The sequence below is a fragment of the Xiphophorus hellerii genome, chromosome 4 (assembly GCF_003331165.1).
Source record: "Xiphophorus hellerii strain 12219 chromosome 4, Xiphophorus_hellerii-4.1, whole genome shotgun sequence".
Taxonomy (NCBI): domain Eukaryota; kingdom Metazoa; phylum Chordata; class Actinopteri; order Cyprinodontiformes; family Poeciliidae; genus Xiphophorus; species Xiphophorus hellerii.
Genome location: NC_045675.1, coordinates 21,458,790 through 21,473,320, shown reverse-complemented (window position 1 = coordinate 21,473,320; position 14,531 = coordinate 21,458,790). Strand labels below are relative to the sequence as shown.

At 39.7% G+C, this 14,531-nt stretch overlaps 1 protein-coding gene across 2 annotated transcripts; it reads right to left on the bottom strand.

The window, feature by feature from the left end:
* Window positions 1-577: 577 nt before the first annotated feature.
* Window positions 578-14,004, bottom strand: tgfbrap1 (transforming growth factor, beta receptor associated protein 1). 2 transcript variants are annotated; one of them, XM_032561608.1, is made up of 13 exons: window positions 13,789-14,004; window positions 11,070-11,785; window positions 10,542-10,736; window positions 9,982-10,136; window positions 8,646-8,728; window positions 8,025-8,205; window positions 7,778-7,938; window positions 6,192-6,249; window positions 5,953-6,096; window positions 5,456-5,599; window positions 5,028-5,187; window positions 4,467-4,921; window positions 578-3,463 (listed from the first exon to the last, which is right to left on the bottom strand). In XM_032561608.1, exons 2-13 carry the CDS (start codon window positions 11,764-11,766, stop codon window positions 3,275-3,277), a joined length of 2,622 nt encoding a protein of 873 aa, XP_032417499.1. In that variant the 5' UTR covers window positions 11,767-11,785; window positions 13,789-14,004; the 3' UTR covers window positions 578-3,274. The 2 variants fall into 2 exon arrangements, with proteins under 2 accessions (XP_032417499.1, XP_032417500.1); XM_032561609.1 differs by having other exon boundaries at window positions 11,070-11,780.
* Between the last annotated feature and the right edge of the window lie 527 nt (window positions 14,005-14,531).

Below are 14,531 nucleotides of genomic sequence, written 5' to 3'. Positions count from 1 at the left end.
TTGCTTTTTCATTTTCCACATGTACACATGTTCCAGCTATTGGTATTTTAGGTAGATTTCTTTCTTGCCCAGAATACTCTGGTAAAAGACATTTTGTTACCAAAAGTTTACATTTTCTGACAATAATCAATTCAAAAGCTTCAGTTTGAAAAAACAAATTGAGTTTGCAGGGACACTGAATGAAATTAAAGCTGTCGTCTTTGTTTTGGTGATTCAGTTTTCACAACTGAATATTTCTGGTCCTGCAACATTTTTGTTACACACTGATAGTGAAAATCTTTACATGTATGCTGTTTTTAATGTACAAAACCTCTCTTCTCAATTAGTTTAAGACCATGATTTTTAAAGAATGATTCATGAAAGTAGCAACATAGCAGAACTCACTTAAAACATTTGCGAAATATGTTCACTCACATTTTTGTGTCTGTTTTGGTAGAGCTCTTGGATCCTATGTCGCTTTTCAAGAGACTCTTAATCCAACCCTGTGATTTAGTGGTCAGAGTTTAATAAGAGAACTTACCAGAAGAAAGCATAGTCAAGCCCAACTACCAGAAATGAAGACAAGTACAACCAAAAGTTTGAGTCGGAGCTGAAACGTATGTTTATTAAAATGGGACGGATTAGCAGTTTTTTTTTTTACACTCCATCCACAGTGGCATCGATTTAGAAAGCAACAAACACGTACAAATGCAGTATTTACACACCACTATACACATATTTATAAAATACAATTGCAACTATTCATACAACTTTGCAGAATTTTCTTTTTTATATGATTTGAAGTCATGGTGCGGAGGCCTTTCCAACAAGCTACAGTTAAACTCTTTGGACAACAAAGCTTTAGAAATGCAGAACTGGACAGAAGTTTTAATAGCAGCAGCCTTTTGGTGTCATTTTCATTTAATGCACGTTCTGGCAAGGTTTTCTGAGGACAAATATGTTATACAAGTAATATGGCTCTGATGAAGTAAGTCCACACAGTTTGGCTGCATAAATGCATCTTGCCAGACTGAAGAAGTATTATTTATGACGTCCAAGCCACACCTCATTGTTATCCGACAGATACGCAGCATTTAGAAAGAAGGTTGAGACTTTGCTCTGATGACAGAGCAAAGTACCTTGCCTGTAAAGAAATTCACAGAAAACAGCTGACCTCCATTTCTCCGTTTTCCACAGGGGTTACACAGCACAAAGGTTAAAACCATAACTCCAGGCTTCTGAAGCAGGCAGCTTTGAAAGCTAAGATGTATTAAGCCATTCAGGTATGTTCTTGGACCATCAAAGCAGTTCATGATGAAACTTTTTTGTTTTGTTTTTTACCCACAATTTCCAATGAAAGAGAAAAGTTTAGGTGATATATGCACCACTGGCACATTTTCATTAGAAATTCATCCTCTATGAGTGTCAGATGCTGTTAGATAATGTCTGCCGTCAACAATCCGAGTCAAATATAACCATCTGTTACTCTCTGCAGTGCAAAATAATATCTGCGACATGTAATAAATGAAGAGAACATACTTATAGTTATTTAAAATGTATATTCATGTTGTTAGATGTAGCCATTCTGAAGACCTGCACATTGCTTTCGTTTAAAATGTTACCCAATACTGCCATCGTGTGACCAAATTTATTTTTGCAGATTAAACAGTCGCGTTTCTTGCACCAAAACAATTATAGTAATAAAAACTGGAGAAATTGCCTTCATTAATGACTATTCATTAGTCTGAATCAAATTAATTGGGACTTAGGTTTTTAAAAAATTAAACATTTGCCACGTTTCAGCGAGCTTTGCAGCTATGCAAATTATTTAAACGTGCATCATACTTCTAGTGTGAGATTTAAGAGTAAAATTTAATGTTTGCATTACGCAGAGCCTCCAAAATCTAACCTGAAGGTTCAGCCAAGCGGTCCCTTCTTAGGTATGATTTTTATTTGTCCATATTTGCACGAGGTACACCAGCCTGAAGAAATTACATGGAAAATTGTTTGTTGTTCTCCTGTTCTGTACTGCCGTTGGTAACCCTGAAAAAATGTCTTAATTATTCATGTTCCCACTTAAACGTACTTGAAGGTTGTTCAAGATTGCCTTTCGTTTTCCTCTTTCTTTTGTGATGTTTGTTCAGGATTAATGACAGAAAACAATGTGATGCTGAGAGCTATTTTTCCAACACTCAACTGTAATCTTCAGAGGACAGATGATTATTCACCGTCTATGTCGCTTTCTGCCCAATCCATCTCTGCATTTCATTCGACTAACAAATGGCATTAAAGTAAATGAAACCTGTTAATTTTGAATAGCTTTTGCTATTTTTTTTTTTTCATATGACAACATGGTTCTGTGAGGCAGCTGGGCATCTTGAGGCGGGAGAGTCGTGGGTTGGAGATCAAAGACACAGCTGTTGACAACGAGGTGAAATTTGATTTAATTTGAAGTGGAGTGCACTTCATTTGTAAAAGCATCTTCAGTGTAACAGAAGCTGAAAGCGGAATGGAAACCATTTTTTATTAGTCAAAGCCAGACAGTAAGATTTTCCCCCATATTTTCAATGGGGGTATAACATTTAATTCATTGTACATGTTTTAGTTTTCTTTTAATTCCCTTATTTGCATCTGAAGCTGTATTCAAATGTACATTTCTCCACTAATGATCCATAAGACCTCATCATGTCTTTTCCTCATAGACTCCATAGGTCACCAAGTTTTTTACTTGGATAATAACCAAAATGTAGCAATAGGCCGGATCAAAGTCTTGCCATCTCAAACACTGTGATACAGAAACGACTGATGTTGTAGAGGAGGACGGGGAGGCGGCAACAGAGACACCAGCTCTAGTAAAAGACACACACAAAGAAAGTGCCTTGGTAGTATTTCACATTAAAACCTAGCGTGCAGAGCGCACGTCAGGACAGAATAACACAAACTGACTGGACAAGAACCGGAGGAGTCTTGGTATTATTCCATGCTTCAGAAATATTTGAAACAGGACTAAAAATAAGGGAAAAAAAAATAATCTGTTGTTAAATTTGTTTATCTAATTCAGGGTTTCACCTTTTTGAGTGAAGACGGGACAGATGCAGAAAGAAACTGAGCTGGAATTTCTAAATCTGCACCAGTGGAGCACATGAACGAACAGCTGAACACAGTGGCACTGAGCCGGCTTCCTTCGTGGCGTTCACGCCACAGCTGAAACTGGATTCTCGTCTGTGCCTCTTGCTCTCCCAACAAGACTGCAGCCTCCGGTCGCACATCAGACAGCAGTGGGAAATGTTTAGTCTCACGTATGGTTACTGCTATTAGCTAACTGTCTCTTTGAGGGAGAGTCTCTTACTCTCTGTGCGGCGCAGTGGACGTGGACAGGTACTCCTCCGGGCAGACAGACCACGCTGGGCTCACTGAAGGTGTTGTGGCACAGGTGGCACCCTTTCTTCTCCGACACAATAATGGGTTTCCTCCGCTCTTTTAACTGTAGAGGAAGAAAACACGAGTTACAACAAATCAAAGCTGAAACCTTTTTTTTGCAATATTTCGAAATCGAGTGTCAACTATCCATAAGAAGGAGCAAGAATAATGTCTGATCAGACTTTGTGATTATGTGCTTCAGTTTATCTATATTTTTATTATTAATGATAAAAATATAAACAAGTAAAGTAAAGTGAATTTAAAATATAGGTTTGACCTAACCAACTTATGGAAGCATTAAACTGCCAGAGCTTGAAAATAAATTCAGGAGCAGTATTTCATTTTAATGAGAAAACTTTGTTATAACGACATGCAAAACTCGTTAAAAAGAGTTTTCGCCACTTCAAAAAAAACTTGTTAAAAATCAAATTTGTACATCTCATTCAAACCAAAATATATTCTCTTAAATAAGAAAGGTTGTAGCATCTTTTGATGCCACGGTGAGAGGAAGGGAAGTCATGGCGAACCCCTTTACACCTTCGCAATCTGTCAGAGCGTATTTTCACATCTCGTTAAAATGAGCAATGTTCTCGTTATGACGAGACATAAAACTCATCTTGTTAAAACGAGAAAGTTTTTCTTTAAAGCAAGAAAATCTCATAAGATGCAAAACTAGCTGAACTAGAAAGTTTTTTGTTAAAATGAGAAAGTTTCTCATTTCAGCGAGTTTTGCATCTTGTTCAAAATTTTTTTTTGTTGTTGTTTAAATGAGAAACGATTTCGTTTTAAGAAGACACTTAATGCTCCTGAATTAATTCCCAATCTCTGTCCGTTAAACACTTCTGTGGAAACTGGCCTAGCTTTAAAAAAAGGTAAAATATTCAAAAACGCCTACCAACACATAAGAAACAACAAAGTCAAAGCAGAGTTATTAATAATTAAAGCAGTCTGTAAAGCCCACTGGTTTAATTAGCTGTTCCATCAATTAAAGCGTAACCAACATTTGGTCAAAAACAATATATTCATGAACAAATAAGTGGACGGTTTAGGAAAGCAGGTTTGCTCACCCTGTCATGCAGCAGCTGCACGTTCTCAGAGCGGGCGAGGCCCAAAGCGATCTGGGAGGTCCGGCCGGCGTGCATGCTGGCCCTGACGGCTCGGTTCAAGAAAGGCCTCAGCAGCTGCAGCGACCAGCTCTCCGGAAGCATCCGTAGGACGCGGACGGCATCGAACACCTCGCCGTGCCTGTTTAACAGATCCACGGCCGCCATCTCCATCTTGCCGCCAGCTGCTTGGCCTTTGCCAGGAGGAGTGCCGTCGAGATAGACCCCCAGGAGGAGGTGGAACAGCTGCTGTCGATATGCTGGATCTCGATTGGACGAGGCCCAGATGCAGAAGGCCTCGGCGGACGGGAAGTCTCTGAGTTTGTGGACCAGGATGTGCAGCGCTTTGTCGTGTTCCTCTAATTTCCCGTGTAGTGTCGCACGCTCTAGCAGCAGCTTGTCACAGCTCTCCATTTTACCTAACCCGGGTTTAAACAGAATTTTTTAAAAATTAGCTTCAATCTGAAAAATGACCTCAATGACTCTAAAAGAAATATTCCTATTGCACTGGATGGTTTGCGTTACCTAAAACAAACTGCACACGGTATAAGTCGGACTCCCTGAGCATGGCTTGAAGCTTCTCTCTGGCTCTGGTCAGCTGCCCCTCATCAGTCGGCGACTCTGACAGCAACAGCATGACCCTGTCCAGGTACAACACAACGAGGTGTGTGTGGAACTTCTCTTTCTGCACAACAAGAAGGGAAAAACGACCCCAGAAATAGTCAAATCCATCCAAATAACAACATGATGACCTGTGACTGTGGTTGGGTCTGGCTAGGTAGCAATGCAACCACCAATTTTCACAAGCAGTAGGACTTATGCTGCAGGATTTGTGAATTCAGATCGCATTTATTTGATTCAAAGAGCTTACAAGTCCTGGTTGTGGGACTTGTAAGCTCAAGATATTTTCTTGCATTTTTCAACTGCATCCCCAAATAAAGGTTACATCTAACCTGTATTTTTCTCTCCAACACAAGGTGCTCCATGTAGAGAAGCAGAGCCTGGCTGTGTTTCCCCAGGTAGGTGATGACTTCATCTGGGTTCACCTCTGATCGATCTTTGCCGACAGGCCTCTTAGTAAAGATCCGAATACCTGTCTATTAAGAAAAAAAACAAATAAAAAGTCTTTAAAATTATCAAAAACAGCTGTTTGAAGAGAACCGCAAGGTCTGTGTAAGTTCCTAAATACTTTATTTGCAGATTTTACAACCGTATGCAATAGAAAAGTGAACTCATTTTGTTTTTTCTGTTAAAAAAACACCTTCAATTATATGGCAGTTCGCTGAAGAGAATAAGCAGCAAATATTATGAATGAGGAAGAGAATAAATATACTGTAGCCGTGAAAGTGGGAAGTTGGATCTTCCCAGAAACAAATGTTGAAGAAGATAATATTTGGGTCAAAGCTGCACCAAAAATCAGACATCAAAGTTACATTTTTGGGGAACCTACGGTGGGATCCTTCCGCAAAGCCCAGTCTGCATACTTCCACACAATCTCCATACTGGAAGAGCAGCAGAGAAAGTCCACAATGTACTCATACAGATCGGATCTAGTGGAGTCCTGCAGTTCTCCATCTACAACACGAATCCACAACTAAAAAAAAAAAAAAAAAAAACATAGAGAAGAGAGGACGTTAGTGATCTGGTGCAGGTTCTATTTTTTTTTTTTTTAATTTTAGGAATACAAACCTTTAGCGCTGCTGCATCCTGACCATTAAAATGATAGAGAAGCCCGAGTGCAAAATATCTGAGAGAAATAAAAGAGCGGATTGAGTCGAGCTTCAAAAACATAATTACATTTCTGTGCCGAGTAATTAAACCGACTTGGCTGAACTGGACACGGATTTAACAGCTTCATCAGGAAGTTAATTAACAACAAGGGACAATGAGCGGTATTTACCCAACAAAGGCTCGCCTCAGACAATCCTTTAGGAATTGGTCAATTTCATCACTGCAATAATTAATGAAAGTCATACCAATTCCCACAGTAATCCTCTATTCTAACTCTACATGCTAATTTGCTCAGAGTTTAAACAGAATCGCTGAGAACAACAATTGAAAGTTCTCGCTTCTTATAGAGCTGATAAAGAAATCACAGCGTAATATTTGTGTCTTAATCTGCTGTAAAGAAACGGACATTTTAATAAGGAATCTACATTTTTCATTCGCCAGGGTTCCAACACACACTTATGACCAAATCACCATCAGAAATTCTCAGTCCAGTTTTAACCCATTTCTTAAAGCCTCAATACAAAAGACAACAGAGTTTACAGCTTATGTTTATGTTTAATGCACACTTTGGGGAAAAAACGGAGATGGACAGCCAAACAATCAGCAAGGATAGATGAATAGACAAACTGATGGATGATCAAATGGATGGATTGATGGATGAATAGATAGAAAAACAATTATATTGATTGATAGATGGACTACCAGATGATGTATGGACAAATAAACTTGACAAAAGAAAATTCAGGGAGGTAGAGCGAGTAACTAAGGAAAAGTTAGCTGGACGGACAAAGTGACAGACAGTGGGATGGACTGGACGCTGGTCGGATGCAGTACAGCACGGAGAATGCTGCTGTTTTGTTTTTCTGTGCTTCATTTCCTTTTTCCAGTCCGTGTTAAAACTCCCCGACACCATGTCAACCAAATTATATCTTTTAACTCAGGCTGCAACTAATTATTATTTTAGTAATTGATTATTCTATGGATTAATTTGATCTAAAAAATAGGCACATTCTGCAGATATTTCATTTAACCCCTGTGTTTCATTTTGTGCAATATTAGAAATACATTGAAAGATAAAAGTAAACAAATAATTCTGTCCCCTTTTTTAAATAAGAAAGTAGTGCACGTTTCTTTAGTGCACTCCTGATCATCTGCAGCTAAAAAAATACTTCAAACAACATGTGAAAAGCTCAGCCCTTTCTGTTTGACTTAACATCAATACAATGACGGGCTAATCTGATGATTCATGTTTGGATTAACCAGTTAAAGCTAAAACTATGCCACTGTAGTAGTAGTAGTAGTAGAGTAGAACATATTTACAGATTTTTTTATCTTAAATGCAAAATGTATATATTTCTGTACAGTTTTGGCTTAATTTCTGTTCGGACTGTGTTGTTCTTTCAGTCTTTTTTGAGTCTGTACACTCCAGCTATCGACTAATCGATTACTTAATTAGTTGACGATTACTCCAACAATCGACTCATCACGATTAATCGCTTGAGCCCTACTTTAAACCAGATGAATAATCACAGCAGCATACACACTTGTGATACTTCTCCAGCCACGGAACGCTATCTGTGAGCACGCAGGAATTGTCCGAGGCCAGCAGGTCCAGCAGGCTGTCGTGATCCTGCTCGGCGTAGAGCTTCAGCAGAGCCGTGTCCACGTCGTCTCTGCAGCCGTTCACCACGTCTGTGCTGCGAACCTGAACGGAAGGAGGAAAAACGCAAATTAAAGCCACGCAACCAAGCAACACGCTGCTAGATTACGAGGATATTTTAGCCCGGTTACCTCTCCTAAATAGCTGATGAGGAATTTCTTGCATCGCAGCACTTTCTCTTGGTCACCCTGTGCCAGATGGTTGAGATCCGCAAACTCGTGAAGAGGAGGGTGGCAGCGCATGAACGAGGAGGAAGCCGGTAGCAGCAAGGGGTAGAGAGAGATGAGCTCCCGCACATCCAGCTCACCCTTCCTGGAGCAATTCAAGATATTTCTTATGACATATCAAAAGAAAAAAAAAACCCTAATATTTGTCATACAAGACCGGCACATTTATCAAATTACATAAAGTTCCTCTTTGGAGGTGTCAAGAAAATGACAAAGACGTAGAAAAGAATATAAGCAACTTGTTTCCGAAAACATCACAGCTTTTGTCAAATTACTGAAAATGGTAATTATTAAAATCTGTAACAGTTTTTGAAATATGAAAAAAAAAAATAATGTCAGCAATTATAGGAGTGACATGATAGCCTTAATGAGACAAGATGAGCCGGTTATATTACGCAAACCTTTACAGAAATGATTAAATTGAAGCGCACGAGAAGAGAAGAAAAATTCACAAGAATCAGATGGTTCTTGTGAAGGGTTTCGAAAACGGTTGAGACGTCAAGAAAAAGCAACTCCAGCTGTTACCTAAAGTGTTCTTTAGCCTCCAGGAACTGAAGCTGGCCAAACTTTATGAACCCTGCCTGCTGCAGGATTCTTCTGTACAAAACCTGAAGAAAGTGGGAAAAATGGAAAGAAAAATTTAACTACAGAAATTACAAAGTGCGCCAAGTACATGAAATTTTTCAAACCTAACCAAGGTAATTGACCAAATATGTAATTTTATAACAGAGCGATGATTTAAAATATCTAAATTCTTAAGTAAATATTTATCAGTAATTTCCTCTTGCTGTTCAGAGCAACAGAAAAAGTTTCAAAATATCAAAAAATACATGCTGACAGCAAGTAACCTCATACCAAGATTTTAAAACATCTTTCTGTTCTGCGAGATTTAATGATCAAGCAAAGGAAAATAACTTAGTCACCTCGCTGGCATGAACTATTAAGATTAATTGGCATTAATCACCATAAGAGCTTTGACTCATTCTCTATGCAAGTTCAAATGCCATAAAGACATCATGCTGCCTCTGTCCATCATTTTAGTCCAGATGTTACATCCAGAAATATGTTTCTTTTGATTGCCTTTTCATTTGTGAAAGTAAATTAAATTCTACATTTCCACTAACCCCTTTTTCCAAGGGTGTATGGAAACTAAAAAATGTCCTAAACCCCTCAACCACACTTTTAGACCAGCACAGGACTAAAAGTTTAATTTATCCAGAAAAGTCTCACTACTGTACATTAAAATTTCTGAAGACATACATTTTTTTTTTTTTTTTATACCCCTCCAGGGTGTCTTTTGTGGGCTCTAGTGTCCCTTATATGATAGTAGGCTGACAGGAAACGGGGAAGGAGAGGGGGGGAAGACATGCGGCAAATGTCGTCGGGTCCGGGAGTCGAACCCGCGACGGCCGCGTCGAGGACTCAAGGCCTCCAAATACTGGTCGCTCTAACCACTACGCCACCACGGCACGCCCCGACATAACATTTTTGATGTGTAAAACAACAACAACAGAAAAATAAGAGACAAAGAAAGGTCCACATTTTGACTCGAGTTTGACTCTGCTTCAAGTCTCATGACAAGTCCACACCGGTGGTGTATATAGAAACAAACATTTGAGATGCTTGTTTATTTACATTTTGCTTCTTTAAATCCAGACAAACTGAAGGTCGTTTTTACCTTCTGTGCAAACAGGATTTGGTGTGTGTCCTATAATTATAGTACCATAAGTTGATTAAAAGTTTCCGTCTCTCTTTGGGCACATTTGTACCCTAAGACATTCAGATACCACCAGCCTGGCATCAATAGTTCTTTTAGGCCTTGTATTTTGTCTTTCTATTAAAACAACCTGCTGATATTTACCTGGAACTTGTCTTTGGGAATATTTCTCTGAGCTCCCTCGGTTAAGACCAGTGCTTCCTCCACTCTGTGGCTGGCCAGTAAGTCTTGAATCTGTCTCTCCAGTGGCAGAGGAACCAGGACGTAAACAGACTTAGTGGAAGCCAGCATGACTTTACCTAAAACACACACAACCCTCACACACTCAGTCTGTGATAGCGCATGTATTTGTTTTAAGAAAAAAACAGTCGTCTCATCCTCCCTTTAATCCACTGTTATTCAAAGCAACCTTTAAAAAGTGTCCGGCTCTAAAATGAGATCACTTTGTTATTATTTCTAATCAACATTTGGCAAACAAGAAGAATTTATATTAAGATTTTTTATAGAGCCCTGCAAAGGGAATTGCAGCTTTTAGACTTTCTGAAGCTTAATGTGAGCGAAAGACAATGAAACTAACAAACTAAACAGAAACACTATAGCTAAGAAGACAATAATTTGAATGGCTGTAAAAAAATTATCATCTCTGTATTTTAACCACAGAAAATTTTTTGATCACATGTGAAACCCAGAGGATGCGAGCACACCTTCAAAATCTTGCAGAACGCGTCCATCCCTGAATGAAAGAGTCTGTTTCAGTTGTTGGTCCAACATGCTGTGGATGGTGACGAAGTTTTCGTCCAAAGCCACCACATACGGAAAACACACAGCGGCAGCAATCACGCTCTCTGACCAGTTAACGGGAGCCCGCTGAGACGCTCCCTCTGAGTTGGCGAACATCCCTGGAGGCGGGATGAAGAGAGGGAAAAAAAAAAAAAAAACCTTTACTGAGCACAAAAAGGTAGAGTTAAAACCTTTCAAGCTTTAGAAAGAAATACAACTGGGAAAGCTGGACTCATCACTGACTACATAACAAATATTGTAACTTACAGCATTTAATAGTTTTGTTTCTGGAGACAGAAACAAGACTGTCTACGCAAACTAATTCTACAACCTAAAACAAAAGAAAAATTAGCTTCAGTACAAGGTGCAAAGCCGATTCTTGGAGGTGGATATGAGCAGCTTTTGTTCTCGGCAGAACTCCCAACTTTTTGAGCCACCGTCGATAAACTCACCGAGACCGCCAGGAGCGGCGAGGAGGAACTCCTCCCGGCTGATCCTCTTCACAATGGGTCTCCTCTCCTCGCTGTTGTAAGGAAAGAGGTCCTGCGAAGCTCCTGTGTTGTAGTTAAGGATCATGTACTGCGTTGTGAGGGCCAAGCACAGGAAGTACCCATCAATACTGACGGCGCATGGCTGCTCCGGAGTATTCACCTCTTTGACCAACTGCACTCTGTCCTCGTAGACCATGTAAACCTGAACTGTCCGCCTCTTGGACGACAGCACGCCCATCTCCACGCAGAACGGGTCCCCGTTGACGGGGTTCTCGTTGACGCAGAACGCGGTCACGCCTCGGATTTTGACTCCACCGCCAGCTGCCGAGGGAACCGACTCCAGAGTCACCATGTCAACGAGGAACACTATTCCATCGCAAAGCACTATGAGACGCTCCAGAGCGGAAGCGGCACGCAGCTCGGCGACAGGTTTCTTGAGGCCGAGGTATTTGTGAAGCAGCTTCTGGGTCGAGTAGCTCAGCTTGCCTTTGGAGGAAGTGACCTCGTCCAGGAGAAAGTGGTGGATGAAGCAGTCGTTGGTGCCCACGTACAAGTGTTTCCCGCAGCATTCGATGCACTCGATGTTGATGCGAGCCTTGTCGCCCATGAGGAGGTCGCGCTCCACGGCGGGAACAAGCTCAAAAGCCTTCACACTCATCTCGGCCAAGGCATCTAGACTAAACAGCAGAAGACAGGCGTCAGCAAAACTGCACAAAGACGGACGGAGAGAGGTAGTAGTTAATTTAATGAAAATAAATGTTACTGTCAGGCAGACCCTTTAAAAAATTAACCTAGCGGTAAGAAAAGGGTTAGTATTTCACAGTATTATTTCTCCAAGAAATACATTCAATCCTGGAAATGTACAAAAGGTCCGTTTAGACCTTTTATACATTAAAATTAATGTACAAAGCTCCATAAAAAATTAAGTACGCCCTTAACTGTGTACAAGTCCTGGTTAATTTAAACTCTCTACAATTTAATCCACTGTATTAAACACTGCAAGGGATTTACGATATAAATACACACATTCATTTATTAGTATTTACCCTAACGGCAATAAAAAAGACAAACAAATCAGCTCTGAATGGTCATCAGGCAGGTGAAATACTCAAACTAGTTCATTATATACGATTTGCAAAATTTCCCCACTGTCTAAATCAAGAGTGTCCTTTGATGTGCTTTTAGTGTTTAATCAAAATCCAATGAAGGATGGGAACATATGCTTTGAAGTATAAATGGAGACAATCTTACTAATCTTGTTGAGATCGTGTAATATCAATAATTATCCATTACAGATACAAATGGGATTTATAAACTTTTTAAGTCAATATGGAGTTTATCCTAATATCTTGTGGTATTTAGATTGCTGAAGATAAAAAAAAAATGATGATAGGAAGTCATAAAAAGAAACCACGGCAGTCTTTTTTAGCAACAGACTTCATGGCGGGACTGCACCTTCCTGCACCCAAAGCCCACAAACACAAGGACTGCACTTAGGATAAAAAACTATTTATGGACCCATTAGTACATAGGTAATGCAGTTCTATTGCTAAACAGCAAACAACAAGCAAATGTAATCATATTTTTTAAAGATAGTGCTGTTTGTTGCTGCTCGCATTGACCTAAGCTTTGAAATATTTTTTGGAGGGGTTGGGGGGCGAAGAGGAGTTCTGCAAACATCATCAAGTAAAGATGATCACTGTCACAACAACTCAGAAATCCTATGACGATTAGAAGAATTTTACAATAACGACAAAACAACAATTTCCCACCGCTAGTTATAGCCTTCACAGGGGGATATATTTCTGTTTACGTTTTGGCTGTCATTACTTTTAGAATATTTTTTTTTCCAGGAGAACAACGAAATATTCCCTGAGGGTCAAGTTGTGTTTATTGAGATTATCTGATGCAATCTGATCGCAATTAAAATAAAGTCGAGTTAATGTTCTTAATCTTTCCAGAAGTCAATGCTAGTGATCAATACTTCCTGAAACGGTTTTCTCATGGCATCACATGGCGATGACTGCAGATTTCAACACAGCTGTACATGAAGCACGTGACTCTGTACTTCCTGGCCGTTAAATCACTAATATATAGACATTTGCATTATATATATATATAATATAGGCATGTACGGATTCTTAAGCACGTATGCAAGTATTCGAGAAAAGAAAGAGGGAAGGAATTGGAGACTTTCTCTTTCATGCTTCAGGATTGGCTTTAGCTGCCTGTTAGCTTCCCAAACCAAGCGCCCAAAAACGGCAGGAAAAGTTTCCCTCCGAGGTAAAACCAGCTGTCAGAAAACAGAGTATTGTGTTTACATGCTGACACCATTCAATGAAGACTGAAATGGGTCCTCGCTTTCTTAAAAATCCGTGGGAATCTTACTGGTGAAGCTACCATTAGCTTACACCGTTCTAGCCAGGCTAAAGCTAACAGTATTTTTTTTTTATATAGTTCTTGGATTTCCAATTATGTGACTGAAATGGAAGATATTCGGTGTGGGTTCAAAACAGCTAAGCTGGTTTGCTGTTTCATGTGCGTGTCTGCTTAAAAAAAAAAAGATTTTAAAAAAGCCATGAATCCAGTCGATCACTCATCTCTTGGTCTGATGCTCGGCGGACCAACTCCCTGCCGAGTTTGTGGTGGAGTTGTCGGCGTTAGCAGCCACGATACCTACCGCTGCAGACAGGCCGAATCAGCACCAAAAGGCGAGCCCTAATGCTCTGGAGGCAGCCGTCATGGGATGTTTGTAAAAATACACGTCAATCTAGCCATGGTGTCCAAGAAGGCACCGAGCCACACTGAGGAAAATTTCCGTTTTTACTGCTCGGGTCCTTCCTATCCAAAGTAAAACAGCCTCCCATCTGAACCTCCGCTGACTGCAGGTGGAACGCAGGTGCGTTCAAGACCATCGGGGAGGAAATCTGCAAAGACTATTTAAAAAACGAAAGAAAGACAAAACTTGTAGACAATTAACATTTGATCAGACTTGATCAAGTCTAACAAGTTGATTTTGTTAACAACACTTTTTTATATATATAAAGCTCTACTTGCAGTATCAATGAAGCAAGTGGTTCTAAGTACGTCATATTTATACTTCCTTACCACTGTAAATATAAAGCATATAGTTTATGAGTACTTTTAAAGTTATAATAAACACAATTAAAAAAATACATATATCACACAATGTCAGTTGGGTACTGTTTTTTAGTTTCATGTAACAATAATAAGAACTAAAGTGCTTGTTATTTCACTTTAGTTCTTGAGAGACTGAACATGTTGAGTTAATACATGTATGTATAGTAAGTAGAATAAAAAATTTAGAATCTACAAGAGTCTACTGTCAAAGTACAGACAAGCCTTATTAAATATGAATATCCGAGCCATTCTTGAACGCACCTGTCCAAGGGAGCCCGTCTG

Coding starts and splice junctions, on each gene's coding strand:
- tgfbrap1 (XM_032561608.1), bottom strand. CDS start 11,766: ATGAGTGTGAAGGCTTTTGAGCTTGTTCCCGCCGTGGAGCGCGACCTC. Junction 5,188..5,455: donor TGTTGGAGAGAAAAATACAG/GTTAGATGTAAC, acceptor CTTGTTGTGCAG/AAAGAGAAGTTCCACACACA. Junction 4,922..5,027: donor CCGTGTGCAGTTTGTTTTAG/GTAACGCAAACC, acceptor AACCCGGGTTAG/GTAAAATGGAGAGCTGTGAC.